General features: G+C 47.2%; 1 protein-coding gene across 4 annotated transcripts in view; it reads right to left on the bottom strand.

The window, feature by feature from the left end:
* The window catches only part of LOC109405846 (uncharacterized), a 40,374-nt gene that overhangs the window by 14,410 nt on the left and 9,616 nt on the right, over positions 1–16,348 (bottom strand). Inside the window, exons 4-9 of one of the 4 annotated variants that reach the window (XM_062856167.1) lie at positions 8,536–9,886; positions 7,953–8,166; positions 7,628–7,888; positions 7,220–7,561; positions 7,032–7,148; positions 6,730–6,957 (exon numbers count right to left, since the gene is read on the bottom strand). In XM_062856167.1, coding sequence (XP_062712151.1) covers positions 6,892–6,957; positions 7,032–7,148; positions 7,220–7,561; positions 7,628–7,888; positions 7,953–8,166; positions 8,536–9,886 — 2,351 coding nt within the window. In that variant the 3' untranslated portion in view covers positions 6,730–6,891. Of the gene's footprint in view, positions 1–6,729; positions 6,958–7,031; positions 7,149–7,219; positions 7,562–7,627; positions 7,889–7,952; positions 8,167–8,535; positions 9,887–16,348 lie in introns of those variants that run through there. The other 3 variants (XM_062856168.1, XM_029869618.2, XM_029869621.2) reach the window with 3 other exon arrangements.

Genomic DNA, 16,348 nt, shown 5'->3' on the forward strand with positions numbered 1-16,348 from the left:
TGGAATTATTTGTTATTGGGTTCAAAACTTTATTTTGAAGTAACTTGATGAGTAGAGAAGGAGGCGAATGTGGTGTATAAAGTTAGGCCTATTGAATTTGTGTAAGAAGCTAAAATGTCTTTATGATTTCCCTCCGTGCATGTGCTCGAAATGAGTCGGTTGATGACGAACTTGACGGTCAAGCAAAAGCTTTCCTGCAAGCTGCTGTCAACTTCGGTTGAACCGGTTCGAACATATGCGCCCACGGCGACGGCGCTCGTGTGTGTTGGTGAGATGCATGCTTAGGTTGGCGCGCGCAGCCCGCTGCCGTAGGGTGAGCATGAAATATGAATGGCAAATGCGAGAGTGAGACAGCTGTTCGAACGAAGAGAGATGCGAAGCGGGATAAGGTATCGCACCGGTGAAAGAATGTGTGCGTGTTCGTGAGGTACACCCGCGTTGCTGGGTTGGCGGTCATTCGTTCGAAACGGAGCTATCAGTTTGTGAACGACTTTTGCGGTGAATGGTCACCACTATATTATATAGGGGAAAAGGGATTGGAATTCTTGTAGAATTCAATCCCAAGCGTCGGTTACCACAGATCACACACACACACACACACACACACTTTACACACAGAGGAACAAGGTTACAGTTCCGCATTCCATGTCCGAATTGTTGGCTTCACTTTCTGCAACTCCGAGAGCTTCACAGATCCCTTAATAAAGTGCAGTAGGTACAGTGCACTTTCCTCCAGGCCAACAACCTTCTTGGAAAACAGTTTAATCTCTGTTGGTACGACGTCAACAGAAGCAAGCTCTACCTCAAGCTCGGAGATGTCATAAACCGATAATCCCGAAAGAACTATTTTCACTGGTTTTTCGGCAGCTGGGGTGAAGGTGTGGAACTGGATGTTCGATGTTTTCAGTGCACACATTGCACTACGAAAACTTTTCTCTCCCATACACAGCAGCTTAACACCCGCCTTGGTCGCCTTCATAATATGATAGGGTGCGGGCACCGGTTTTGGCCAGTCTAAGGAAAATTATTTTTATAAAAATAACCAATAATCCTATGAAAACAATCAATGCGTCAAATGAAAGGTTACAATCTATGTTTTGAAGGAAAAATGCGGAAATCAAGCCAATACTTGATTTTTGTATCAAAAGTGGCACTGGCCAAAATAGAAGCTCTGCCGCAGTTTTGGCCATATTCTTAAGTTTGGTTTCTATTTTGGCCAATCACGTGTATCTCTTATGGGAGTGGCCAAATTAGAAGCACCCTGGCCAAAATAGATATATGTGAGCAAATTTTTAAAGGGAATATATTTTTTTCTTCCAGTTTTTAATCGAAATGTGTGGTTTTCACAGCTTGTATAAGGATCTACTGGTAAAAATTAAATTTACGCCAATTTAGATAGCAACAGGCTCAATACCGCACTATGGCCAAAACTCCGGACTGGCCAAAACTGAAGCTTCTACCCTATTCGGCTTGCGCAATATCATTTTTAGACATCACATCCCGCAGGTGTTTGGTGGTTAGGTTCACTACCGTAATAGGGGGAAAGCGAACATTTTTCACTTTAGGTGGTGGAGCTGTTGCAGTCACGACGGGAGTTAGCATCGGCATTTCTTCGTGATCGTCATCACACTCTTCGTTTGGCAGTATTTCGTATGCATTGCTTACCGCAATGTTTACTTCTTGCTGCAGGGAGCTGCTACGGCTGCTACAACTGGGAGGTTGGCCGACCAGTTCTTGAGAAGAGGACCACGATTTGGTACCGACAATCGACGACCCCGAGGATAGTTCGTTCATGTACGGGCTCTTCGCGCGCGGAGGATGCATATTTTGTTCATTGGTGTTTTGATCCACCTCTAGGCCTCTCTTGTTTCGGGAGTAACTGTTATGTTACGTAGTATTTGATTGCCACACGAATATGTAGTTTATGAACGATCCTTTTACGCGCACCTTCATTCACCATCTCCCTTTTCATTCATTAGTTATCCGAGCGCGTACCAGTACGGAAGTGAAATAAAGGCTACTTTGTAAACTGTTAACCGAAATATTTTATTTGATGACCGAATAAAACATGGTGTCAGAAGTAGTCGTGGACTAAAAAGTATTTTCCGACGTCATTCGTATATCGTGGAAGTGTTTTTGAGGAATTGTTCGGTCCGAGCGGCGGGAAAATCATCAGCAGCAGTGATTGCGGAAAGTTGTGCGGTGAAGAGCAAACTTGTTGGATCCTGTCGTGCGCCATATTTTTTTCGCTATCGTGTCGGACTCGAGTGTTTTCCCGGAAGTGAATAAACTTGAAGAAAATGGATGCAGATCAGTTTTCGCGTTTTATGGAAATGCAAAGGCAGGCGATGCAGGCTCTGATTGGTTCAGTGAAAACCGTTCAGTTGAATCAGCCTGCGGCACCGGTTGCGGGAAGCGCAGCCGCGTCGTCTGTTCCACTGCCGCCGCCGCTAGAGTTGGAGGGTGACATGGAACAAAATTTCAATTTTTTTGAAGTGAATTGGAAGACCTATGCCAGTGCAGTCGGCATGGATGCGTGGCCGGCCGACCAGAACAAGCAAAAGACGAGCATTTTGCTATCGGTGGTTGGAAAAGACGCGTTGAAGAAGTATTTTAATTTCGAACTGAATCAGGCTCAGCAAAATGATCCGGAACTTGCTCTCGCGGCGATAAAGAGCAAAGTTGTGCGTGAACGGAACAAGTTCGTCGACTGGTTTGATTTTTTTTCACTGATGCAAGATTCCGCAGAAAGTATTGACAATTACTTGTGTCGTGTGAAATCGCTCGCGAAACTCTGCAAGTTCGGTTTGCTCGAAGGGGACATGATCAGGTATAAACTTGCTACGTCGATCAAGTGGATGAAGCTTCGTTCCAAGTTGATCACGACCCAAAACTTGACGGAAGCGCACGCCATGGATTTGTGCCGTGCTGAGGAAATAACTGAGAGGCATCCGGTCACAGTGGGTCAAGCAAACGCGGAAGTGAACATGGTGAAAAGTGAGAAGATGAAATGTAAGTTCTGTGGGGCAAAGCATGATTTCTCCAAAGGTGCTTGCCCAGCGCTGGGGAAAAGGTGCAATCGTTGTGGTGGAAAAAATCACTTCGAGAAAGTGTGTAAGGCGGATCGGAAGAAGAAGCTAAAGAAGAAGCTCCGAGTGAAGCAAGTGCGCGAAGAAAGCAGCTCCGAAAGTGATTCAGCGGAGAGCAGTGATAACGACAACGATGAGTCGTCCTGCGGTGAGAGTGTGTCAATCGGAAAAATCATTGATAAATCCGGTAGTGGTGGACATGTTACCGCGGACCTGGACTTGCGCATCGGTGGGAAATGGCAGCCCGTGAAATGTGAGTTGGACACTGGTGCGAACACAAGTCTTGTGGGGAAAAATTGGTTGGAGAACATGATTGGTAAAGACAAATTCGAGCTGCAGCCATCCGCGTACCACCTTCAAGGATTCGGCGGGAACAGCATTCCGGTGATCGGGCAGGTTAAAATTCCATGTCGGAGGAAAGACCGTAAGTACAACCTTGTTTTTCAAGTAGTCGACGTTACCCATGGACCGCTCCTCTCAGCAAATGTGTGTCGCATTCTGGGCTTTGTTAAGTTCTGCAATACGGTTAATTTCACTGCACCGAAAACGGAACAAGAGCTTCTGAATGTATACCGTATAAAAGCTCAGAATATCGTCAAACGACACGAGGAGGTTTTTCACGGTATCGGTAAATTCGCCGGAGCCGTGTCTTTGGAAGTTTCTGCCGACGTCACACCTTCGATCCAGCCACCTCGGAGAGTTCCAATCGCATTGAGAGAGAAGCTGAAGGAAGAACTGAAGAATCTGGAACGCGATGGGTTGATCGTGAAGGAGAGTCGCCACACCGAATGGGTTAGTAATATTGTGTTGGTCAAACGCAAGGAGCAGAAATCGGAAGCCGTTCGTATCTGTCTCGATCCGATACCGTTGAATACAGCGCTCAATCGTCCCCATATGCAATTCACCACTATCGACGAAATTTTACCCGAATTAGGAAAAGCGAAAGTGTTTTCAACGGCGGACGTTCGCAAGGGTTTCTGGCATGTGCTATTGGATGAGAAGAGTAGCCGGCTAACAACGTTTTGGACACCGTTTGGGCGGTACCGATGGATTCGTCTACCTTTCGGGATTGCTCCCGCCCCAGATATCTTCCAGATGAAGCTACAAGAGGTGATTCAAGGATTATCGGGAGTGGAATGCGTTGCTGACGATTTGCTGATTTACGGCTCAGGAGACACGTTGGAGGAAGCTCTGGAGAACCACAACTTCTGCTTGGAGAAGTTGTTGGTTCGCTTGAAGGAATGCAACGTCAAACTGAACTTCAGCAAGCTCAAACTCTGCGAAACGTCGGTCAAGTTTTACGGACACGTGCTGACGAACAAAGGACTTCAACCGGATGGGAGTAAAGTTGCTTCGATCAAGAATTTTCCCCGTCCGACAGATCGTAAACAGCTTCAGAGGTTCATTGGAATGGTTAACTACCTCAGCCGTTTCATACCGAATCTCAGCGCTAATTTCACTGTACTTCGCCGGTTGATTTCGGAGAAAGAGGAATGGGTTTGGTCGGAAAAGGAAGAAGAGGAGTTCGATCGTGTCAAGCGTTTGGTAGCAGATACTAACACGCTGCGATACTACAATGTAAACGAGCCAATAGTGATCGAATGTGATGCCAGTTCTTACGGTCTAGGGGCGGCTGTTTTCCAAAGTCATGGAGTTATCGGCTACGCTTCACGTACCCTCACACCTACCGAGAAGAACTATGCGCAAATCGAAAAGGAATTGCTCGCTATCCTCTTCGCTTGTGTGCGGTTCGATCAACTAATTGTGGGAAATCCTAAAATTACCGTGAAAACTGATCACAAACCGTTGGTTACCGTGTTTCGAAAACCCCTGCTTTCTGCACCACGACGTCTGCAGCACATGCTGCTAAACCTGCAGCGCTACCGATTGACAATCGAATTTGTGACGGGAAAGGACAACGTGGTGGCTGACGCGATATCTAGAGCACCGTTCGATGAAAATCTTGCTGAGGATAAGTTCAACAAGCGGAACATCTTTCGAGTATTCCGTGAAATAGAAGAAGTCAGTCTCTCCAGTTTCCTGAAAGTGAAGGACGAGCAGTTGAACGAGATCATAGCAGAGACAGAAGCGGATACATCTTTGCAACAGGTCAAGAAGTTCATCCAGGATGGTTGGCCCACATCAGTGGATAAAGTTCCAGATAGTTCCAAAATGTTTTTCAAGTACAGGAACGAGCTCAGCACTCAAGAAGGAATCATCTACCGCAACGACAGAATTGTGGTTCCGTATTCGCTACGTCAGAAGTTGACAGCCAAGGTTCATGTAAGCCACAATGGGATGGAGGCGACTCTTAAGCTGGCACGCGCAAACCTTTTCTGGCCCGGCATGAGTGTACAGATTAAGGAAGCTGTCGCGCAGTGCGGTGTGTGTGCTAAATACCAACCATCTCAATCCCCAGCACCGATGCAGAGTCACCCAATTCCGGTATATCCATTTCAGTTGGTGTCAATGGATGTCTTCTTCGCGGACTATCAAGGAAAAAGCTGCAAATTCCTTGTTACCGTTGACCACTTTTCGGATTTTTTTGAAGTTGATCTCCTGAAAGATTTGACACCAAGAGCGACGATTGCTGTCTGCAAATCCAACTTTTCTCGACATGGAAAACCACAGCAGGTAGTTTCAGACAACGGAACAAATTTTGTCAATCGAGAGTGGAAGCAGTTTGCGAGAGAATGGGACTTCTATCATTCAACATCGGCGCCACACCATCAGCAGGCTAACGGAAAAGCTGAAGCTGCCGTGAAGATAGCGAAACGGTTGTTGAAGAAAGCAGAAGAAGCTGGCAACGATTTTTGGTACGCATTATTGCATTGGAGAAATATACCGAATAAAGTTGGGTCCAGTCCAGCAGCAAGATTGTTTTCCCGAAATACTCGCTGTGGTATACCAATGTCTACGAGCAATTTGAAGCCAAAACTAGTGTCAGGCGTACCTGAAGCGATTGAAGAAAATAGACGCAGAGCGAAGTTCCAGTATGATCAAAAAGCGAGAAGTCTTCCACCGTTGGAGACAGGATCTTCGGTCTACGTGCAACTTAATCCTGAGACAACGAAGAAGTGGACACCTGGCAGAGTGAGCAACAAGTTGAACGAGCGGTCATACATCGTTGATGTGGATGGTATGCAGTACCGACGTGATTTGGTGCACCTGAAACCACGTAATGAACCCCAGACGCCTGCAGTGAATCCAGATCAAGTCATCATACCGAACGTTAACCCGGTTGCCACGGAGCAGTTGGCCTTGCCGGTTTCTGAGAGTTCAGTGTCTCAACAGGAAGCGACAATCAGTGTACCGGATATAGTTTGTCCGGAAGTAACATCAATTGCGAAGTCACCGAAGACCCCGAAAGTTACCAGACCGTCCAAGGATCCGGTCGGTGATGATCAAAGTGTTAGACCTAAGAGAAATGTTAAGCTACCATTGCGTTTCAAAGATTACTGTCTCGAATAGTTTTATTTTTGTTATAAAACAGGGAGGATGTTATGTTACGTAGTATTTGATTGCCACACGAATATGTAGTTTATGAACGATCCTTTTACGCGCACCTTCATTCACCATCTCCCTTTTCATTCATTAGTTATCCGAGCGCGTACCAGTACGGAAGTGAAATAAAGGCTACTTTGTAAACTGTTAACCGAAATATTTTATTTGATGACCGAATAAAACAGTAACTTTGGCTCCTGAGTAATCTGTGCGGCGTATTCACGGCCGCATTGTGCCCGGGAGGGTCCGGGGGAACCTTATGCGACTTCAGGATGCCGATTCGCTGATATTACTTCGACTAGAATGGAAAAAAATACTCGAAAAAACGGAGCGCGAAAAACGTTTGTTTACGTGGCACACAGGGCTGGTACCGAATCAAAAAGGGTTGTTTATAAGAATACCGAGATCAGTTTCTATGAATGATGCATTACTGCTTACCTTTTTCTTGAGCCAGATCGATTCCAACATCGAGAGGAATCGCTCTTGCTCTGAACTGGTGGAAAAGAAAACCACCAGGTCACCCGATGTCTCTCGAACTTCCTGGCACTCAAATTCCTGTGAAAAAACAAACATCTCCATTAGAAGAACGTTCCTTTTAAACCAAACGCAATCCAGGAGAATCTTACCAAAATACACCACCAGTTGGACGACACCGCCGGAATCTTGACGGCGGTCATCTCATCGATGCTGGCGCACGTCAACACCTCCACGCCGGAATTCTTCCCGTAGAAGCTGGTCATGTTGGTGTGGCTACGCTCATCACCTCCACCTTCTCCCGGCGTTAATCCGTCTACCGAAGACTGCCTTCGGCAGCTACGAGAAGGTGAATGGGTATTTCCTCCCGCCGGCAGCAGAATGCCTCCTTTGGTCGGCGTGCTGGTGGTTGAGTTGGAAAGGCGGTCACTGCCGTAGATGATCGAACTGTTGAAGCGAGTTGGGGTACTTCCCGTCGAGCGAATCGAACTAATCTGTTGATGGAAGATAAGTATTAGAACCAGCGCTACTGATTTGTTAGGATTCATGATTCTGCCTACCTCACTTGAAGTATCCAACAGGTTGGAATTGCTTAGCTTTCTTTGGTGACTAGACTGTTGGGGTGGTGGTGGTGGTTGTTGAGCATTTGGGTTGATGTTCTCCTTGGCCGGGGATACCATGATACTGGAATTTGCACTGGAGGAGACGGTGTTCCGCCGGAGTGGGGCGCCAAAATCTTCCCGCAGGGTTAGCAGGTGATTCGAGGTCATAATCAGCGTACAACCCAGAGTCTTCCGTCGTTCTTGAAGTTCGAAGAGCTGCTTTTTGGTAGAATGAGAGATTCAAAGTAGGGAATCAAAATAATATTCACCGTGAAAAACTTACCCCACTTGCCGCTTGTACGAGCGCTTGCAGCCAGTCGGACGCAACGTACTCATCGGGAGCTGCCAGCTGTAAGGCTCCAGTCCTCAGCAGCAGTTCGAAACAGTACGGTCTACCGGAGTTGAGGGATCGTCGAGCTCCTTGGCACTCGGCCAAGGTGACGGCCCAAGTCGGTAGCTTTTGAGTGGCATCCGCAAACAGGTATAGCACACCGGCCCTGGAATAAACGGAACATTAAATCAAAATATTTTCTCAACAATTCGTCAAATATATCAATAAATCAAACATTAATCATACAAGTTATCTTCAATGTACATATCTTTAAGAACTTCTCAAAAACTCTCAGAAGCGATTTCGCCTAGGGCCTGAGAAAAAGAAATATCATTCAGTTTATCAGAAATGGTACTGGAAACTTGCTAATGATTTCTAACGCTTCTTTCCCCCAAGCTACGGAGCCATTTGACCATTTCTGTCTTCTGAAGCTGTAGAAGAGAACTCGATTCCACTATCAGACCTGTCCTTTTCATAATCGAAATCTCCTTCATAAAAAAGCAACATCAAAATGTAACTAAAATTATTTACTTACTTCAATAGGAAGTATCCAGCAGACCACTGATCGACGAAACCGGCATGCGACATCCGGCGGTGCATCAGCGGACCCTTGATATGCGGCCCAAGCGGTTCCTCCTCGCTACCCAGCGATCCGGCCGGAACGTTCACCACCGCGTAGTACTTCCACTTGTCCTCCCGGCTCACGTTGGAATTATCCCGCACGAACGCCTGCAGCGGTGCTAAATGATCCAAAGTGAGCTGCCCGACGGCTGGCAACACTGATCCGCCTCGTCTGGCACAAAGCTCCAAGCTAGCAACGAGCCCGTCCGCCGGATACGGACCCCCGGCCAGCAGAACCTGCTGCATGTCCCGTGCCGAATTGCTCAACAGCACCGTGTTGCCGTACGGTCCCACCAATATCACATCCAGTTCCGAGTAAGGAAGCACGAACTTATTACATAACCTATTCCTAACCTGGTCCGTCACGTACAGCGTCTTATCGGTCAGAAAGACCAGCACCGGCGTCATGTAACCCTCCCGGCTGTACCCGTTATAAAGCTTGAATACCTTCATCAGCACTTCGTTCTCGTTCCGAAAGATATGCAGCCGATTGCCGTTGAATATCTCCACCGGAATTTCTCCCACCCCAACGCCTCCCCCGTCGAATTTGATATCCCCAAGGGCCAGCCCATAGCTGCCTTCTCCCACATGTGAGTCGTTCAACTGAATCCGATCCAGCTGACAAGCCGACGAGCTGAGCTCAATTTCCATGGCGATTTCCGCGTTCAAATCTTCTATCAATTCTCGGTTCAACGCCTTTGGGACTCCCTTCGGAACCAGATTGTCGAACAACTTCCGCTCCGTGCTGAGCTTCGACTGGAAGAAGCTGTTCTGTTTGATGGTGGCTTCCAGGATCTTCTTCTGGGTGACGTTCCGCAGGAATCGATTGATGAGAGAACTCTTCGAAGTGGACGTTGAGCTCATCGAAGTGGTCATGGGATTGTGCCGTCTAATGAAGGGAACCTTTTCCGGCGTCAGGGAATCGACCTCCGACGCCGGTTGCGGAGTTGGGGTACTGCTAATCGAAGGATAATCCAGAATGACGATGTCATTGCTGCTGTCCTTGTCGGTATCGTTGGAAGTGGCTGTCGTCGTAGTCACGGTCAGAATGTCGTCGAACTCGTCAGCAATGAGCTGACGGTCGATGTTGAGGTGCCGTGCGGGAGGGCCTCCACCGAGATTGAACAAATCGGGACTCATGCGGGCACGGGATTCCAAGCGAGTGGTTAGGGATTTTTTTCGCAGCGGAGACGATAGATGACGGTTCTTGCTTATGGAACCACGCGGGGAGCTGAGATTGCTACATGGTTGATCACGTGGGATGGCTAGAAACATACGAGAAATAAGGAGAAAGAAAACAGTTTAGGTATGTGATGACTGAACTAAGAAATTCCTTACAACAGGAATTTTCTGTATTTTGGAGAATTCCTCAAAGGATTCATTGGAAAATCATAATTGCCAAAACAATGACTCTTCGAATTTGGCCATAAGGGATATATCTAATTCTTTTGTGGAAAGTAGGTATCTATTTTCAGACAAAATTAGCGGGTGCCCTCAAGTTATTTTTATTTTGGAGAAAAGCGAGCTGAAAATGAAATGCCTTAGAAGAAACCGTGCTCATCCAACATGTTTTCATGCCCAAGAAATATTATTGCTGTACAACGGCTAAATAAACTGCTCTTAAGCTGATTTTTTTTGCCGAATAATCTGTTATTCAGTTATCATTGTTACTTGGGTAGTTGTTTTTTTGCTTCACTGGGATTGGTTTGTATCGTTTACAGAGAGTCAAAAAACGGTCGATTAAGATAAATACTTTACAATCCAGCAGGACGGTGTAGTTCATACTGTGGTAGAGTAATCCTACAATGGAAAATAATCATTAAAATATATAATTCTTACTTACTTGGACTTTGTATCACTGCTGATGGAAGAACTTCGAACTGTTGTGCCAAATGAAAAACTGATTTGACATTTCTGGAAATTCCAATTTGAACTATGTTTACATTGGCATCCAAGAAAGTGTCTAATCAGAAAAATAAATTCTGAGAACGGAATCCGTTCTGGTAGTTGAGCGCTCCACGTAGAGATGGATTCTCAAAGACACTCGCTCGAACCTCCGTTGGGGACGGATGAAAAAACGAAGGTAGCGAGGTTGGTGTTGGTGAAATGATGTCGAAGAGGTTTCAGAAGCGGAGAGTGTAGGTAGTCTGTGAGATAGAGGTTTCAGTTATGAATGTGAGTGTGTTGCTTGGTGATTGACAGTGTGTGCGTGCGAGTGTTGAGGTGAAGAACTTTCTGGCGCTGAAGCAGACATTCTACTGACGAACGTTGCGACGAAAGGACGTATTTTATTGGTTGTGTTTTTCCGGACCAGTGGAACATCGAGGATGATTCGGCGGCGGCCGAAAAAAGTTACCACACATACTACTACCGATTGTTTTTACTATGATTCCAGCTATTCACTACCATTCATCATTTGCAGAGCAGACCTGTGTCACTCTTTTCGAAAACCCTGTATCCCATACGAAATTTGGGGGGAAAATCTGTACCTATTCTATAAAAAAAAATGGCCCATATGGCACCCCTGATGAACAGTATAACTACAACACAAAGCAGTAGCAGTAATAGACACATTCTACCGTGACGTTACAACGTTTTGACGCCTTTTCGGACAGATTTTTCACTATAGGGGGGGGGGGGGGAGGGGGTGGGGGTAAGACGGACCGGGTGGGTAAGACGGACCACCGACTAGTTCTGTCATTTAAGAGCTGAAATTTGGCTTTCTTTTACGATTAACTCTATCTTACTATCAGTTGACGATTATTGAACCATTCCATGAGAGAATACATATGTCAAAAGTGTAAAAAATAAACAGTTCTGGAGCTCGATTTGAATAGGTCGTATGTGCTTTCGTCGATATAAAATTCGATCAGTTTATTTTAATAATAGTAGCAATATGGATGATATGGCGGTGACTTTTAATGATAAAACCGAAAGCCTGTTTTGTAAGGAATCGGTTTTATGTATTAATTTTGTTAAATTCCAACAGTTTCCGCTATAAGAAGCGAATCCAACTGATCGAATTTTATATCGACGAAAGCACATACGACCTATTCAAATCGAGCTCCAGAGTTGTTTACCTGGCTACACGCTTTTGTGATGGGATCTAATTTTTTGGCGGCAATTAATAAGCTTTTTTAACATTAAATTGCTAAGTTTTCGCAATTTATTTTGGGTTTCCCAGCTGTTTTAAACTGTACCGTGCTATACACAACGAAATTCAGGTGAATTTCATAGATTATGGATAACGGTGGTGGAATGAATATTTTGCGTTGTGTGGGGGTAAGACGGTCCGCCTTGAGGGTGGGTAAGACGGACAGTGTTGGGGTTACTTTGATAGTACCATGAGAAACACATTAAAACCCACACATTGTTCACAGATTGAAATCTATGGAGTACAAAAATGATTGTGGAAGCCGTGTAAAGCATTTTATATTGATTTTTTGTTCAAAAATTCATTATATTAGATGTTTTGTTGTTGGAATAGTTTGAACTTCGTAAAATTAACCGAGCATTGCATACTGTTAGGCGTTTAATAGTGTATGAAGGTTTCCAATTTACAAAATAGATTTTAATTTGCAAAAACACGTTTCGCTAAGAGATTCAAAGCCAAATTTAGATTCTACAATGATTGATCTACCGAATATAAACGGCCATAAACATCATTTAACACAATTAATGGCTTATTAGCTAATTTTCCAAACGTGTCCATCTTACCCACCCTACCGGTCCGTCTTACCCACACCGTTGAAAATCATACATTTGGAGATCACTTTTTAATTATCTCAAAAGTCATGTAAAATCAAATTTTATTGCAAAATCGGCTTGCAGACTGTAAAGTACCTTAGTTGAAGTAAATAGTATGGAGATAAAATTTTAATTATCGCATTGTTTACACTGTCAAAATAGAGTGTTTCCTAAACATGTACGTCTTACCCCCACCCCCCTAACTCGAAAATTCAGCCGTGAACCCTCCAATATTTTTGCACATTCGGATTCCTTGTAAAATTTCCAGTAAAAATCCAGTAAGGATTCCGAATATGCAAAAACATTCGAGAGTTTACGGTCGAATTTACGAGTTGTAGTGAAAAATCTGACCAAAAAGGCATCTAAACGTTGTAACGTCACGTTAGAATGTGTGAATACCAGAGCCTGTTACGGTCGCCATGTGGTGTTTTAGGGAAGGACTACTCGGCAGATTGGTATTCGTAATCAGACTGTTTTGGTCAACTCTATTAATAGGTTTTTAATATAATCGCAGGTTGATGAAATTGGAGTGTCTCTCTTTTTTTTTTTTTTTTTTTTTTCCTTCTAAACCATAGGGGGATAATCTGCTCAACAGACACCCTAACAGAAGGTTAGGGTAGTGTAGGTCTGACAGGCCGTCTTCTACAACAAAAGTAAAATCCAGGACTACTCTCTCCTCGTACCCACTAAACCATTCCTATGGTCGCCAAACCCTACGTCTCTCCGGAACCACCAAGAAGGTATTGCTTCAGAGAGGGGCTAGTGCACATCGCACCCACAAGGTTAGCTGCGTAGCCTGCAGCAACGAACATCGATGACTCGCTTTGGAGAGTCCATCACGGTAGCATGCTGGCGCTTAGCCAGTTTCCCGAGTGGTCCTCGCCACTCCCTTTGTCCTAGGAAGGCGGGCAGGGTCAACCCCGCCCGCGCCCTACTGCTGAGCGGACATCAAGAACTGATGCCCACGTGCAACCCGATCTGACCTGCCCGTAAGGAAGGGTATCACTACCCTTCAGGCCCTATCAGATGCACCCGTAGGTTGCAGACAGCAGGATCTCACCTACCCCGACCCTTGCCGGGGACCCCTTTCCAACCGCGGGCTCGGATCCAACCCAGTAGACCGACGCCACGACAGCACCGCTACCGGGACTTCCTCTCCGCGGCCACTTAATCGTTGTAAGGGTCGATCTCGACCGCAGGGCACCGGTATGACCTACGAAGCCGACTCCGAACCCCTGGACCACCTCTTGTACTGCATCTGGACTAGCCATTCTCCGAGTCCACGCGCCACCTCCTCTGTAGCTCCCAGACGATGTGGGTAATAGCCGTTGAAACGGCGTTCCAGCCAAACTCATCCCTACACATCCTCTGGACCAAGTTGTCCGGAGTTGTGTCCTCCCCGCATGTGGCAAGCATGCGGTCACGCATTGTGCGAAAACGCGGGCACACGAACAAAACGTGTTCCGCCGTTTCCTCTAAACCATTGCACACTGGGCATTCGGGAGAATCCGCATGCCCGAAACGGTGTAGATACTGTCGGAGGCAACCATGACCTGTAAGGACCTGTGTCAGGTGGAATGTGACTTCCCCATGGCGCCTATTAATCCAACTATCTACCCTCGGTATCAACCTATAGGTCCACCTTCCTTTGGTGGAACTGTCCCACGCGCGCTGCCATTTGACCATAGAGGCCATCCTGACAGTCCTGCGTATGCCTCTTGTGCCGCGCATTTCGAAGCACTCCATGTCCTCACTGATAAGAATGCTGATAGGCACCATACCAGTAATGACGCAGAGAGCGTCGTGTGACACGGTACGGTACGCGCTCGCAACCCTCAGGCACATAAGCCTGTGAGTACTTTCCAGCTTCCGTCGGTAGCATTTAGTACTTAGCGCGGTGCCCCACGCCGGGCCGCCATACCTAAGTATGGATGTAGCAACACTAGCCAGAAGCTTGCGCTTACTGGCGTACACCGCAGAGCTATTGGACATCATCCGGGACAGTGCCGCAATAGCTGTGGAGGCTCTTTTACAGGCATAATCGACGTGGCTACCGAAGGTAAGCTTATCGTCGATCATCACGCCCAAGTGTTTGACGGAGCGCTTTGACAGGATAGTACAGTCTCCTACACTGATCTCCGTCTGCTGCTCCGACTTCAGGTTGTTAACAACCGTCACCTCTGTCTTGTGGTGAGCCAGCTCCAGTTTCCTGGACCGCATCCACGCCTCCACAACTTTGATCGAGTGGTTGGTAGTCAACTTTACCTCCTCGATCGTTTCACCGTAGACTTCGAGCGTAATGTCGTCGGCAAATCCGACAATCACCACTCCCACTGGATACTCTAACCTCAACACCTCGTCGTACATGACATTCCATAACACCGGACCCAGGATGGAACCTTGCGGGACTCCTGAGGTTATGTGAAAGCACTTCCGACCCACCTCCGTGTCGTAGACTAGTACACGATTCTGAAAGTAACTTCCGAGAATCTTGTACAGGTACTCCGGTATCCCCAGATGCAAGAGCGCATCGGCAATAGCAGACCAGCTGGCGCTATTAAACGCATTCCTTACATCCAGAGTCACTACCGCGCAAAAGCGAATTCCCCTCCTCTTAGGCTCGAGTGCTTTCTCGGCGGTTTTTGTAACCGACAAGATAGCGTCTACGGTGGACCTCCCCTTCCGGAAGCCGTACTGGTTACTCGAAAGACCATTTTCGCCCTCGGTGAACCGCAACATTCTATTGAGGATGATCTTTTCGAGCACCTTCCCCGCCGTGTCAATCAAGCATATTGGTCTATATGCCGACGGGTCTCCGGGTGGTTTCCCCGTCTTTGGCAATAGTACCAGGCTCTGCCTCTTCCAAGCTTCTGGGAAAACTCCCTCGTCCAGGCATTTCTGCATAGCAGACCTGAACATCTCGGGAGCCTCTGCAATAGCTACTTTTAAGGCAAGGTTCGGAACTCCGTCCGGACCTGGGGCCTTACCTACGCTAAGGGACTTAGCTATCCCCGCAAGTTCCACATCGGTGACCCTCTCCTCATCGCCAGCCCCAGTCCCCGGCTGTCCTACGAAAGGAGGCCAAGGACTAGGATCATGACGCGGAAAAAGTCCTCCAATGATCCCCTCCAACATCTCTGGAGATTGCTCTGTAGGAGCCATCACACCTCTCGTCTTGGCCATAACGATCCTGTAGGCGTCACCCCACGGGTTCGTATTGGCACTCTGACAGAGACCCTCAAAGCAGGCCTTTTTGCTTGCTCTTATCTCGGTCTTAAGCGCGGCTTTTGCAGCGGCGAACACCACCCGCCGTTCGTTTCGCTCTTCCTCTGATCGTGCTCGCTGCATCCGCCGCCTAGCCCGTAGGCAGGCGCGGCGCAGGTCCGCAATCGCGTCGGTCCACCAGTAAGCCGGTGGCCTCCCATTTCTAGGGTGGACTCGCCTAGGCATGGTCGCATCACACGCACGTGAGAGCACCGCTACCAGCTCGTCGCCGTCTAAACCGATTAAGTTTCGCTCACGGCGGAGCGCCTCCCTAAATACCCCTTCGTCGAAGTATGATGTCTTCCACCTGCGAGGGCTTGGCCTTGGCCTAGCCGCCTCTTCTTCTATCCGCTGTCTGCTGTTATTGTAGTCGATACTGTAGCGAACCGCCAGGTGGTCGCTGTGAGTGTAGCCATCATCTACTCTCCAGTTCGAACTACTTGTTAGGCCAGGACTACAAAAGGTCACGTCAATAATTGACTCCGCTCCGTTTCGACTAAAGGTACTCTTGGTACCGTCATTAGCCAAGTCGACATCTAAGATGGCCAGTGTTTCTAGCAGGATCTGACCCCGCTGGTTCGTGAAACGGCTTCCCCATTCCACGGCCCAGGCATTAAAGTCGCCCGCTATTACCACCGGCCTTCGCCCTGTTAGCACGGTCGTTAAGCGGCCCAGCATTTGCGTGAACTGCTCGATCGGCCACCGCGGAGGCGCAT

This window comes from Aedes albopictus, chromosome 3, assembly GCF_035046485.1.
Source record: "Aedes albopictus strain Foshan chromosome 3, AalbF5, whole genome shotgun sequence".
In the NCBI taxonomy this organism is placed as follows: domain Eukaryota; kingdom Metazoa; phylum Arthropoda; class Insecta; order Diptera; family Culicidae; genus Aedes; species Aedes albopictus.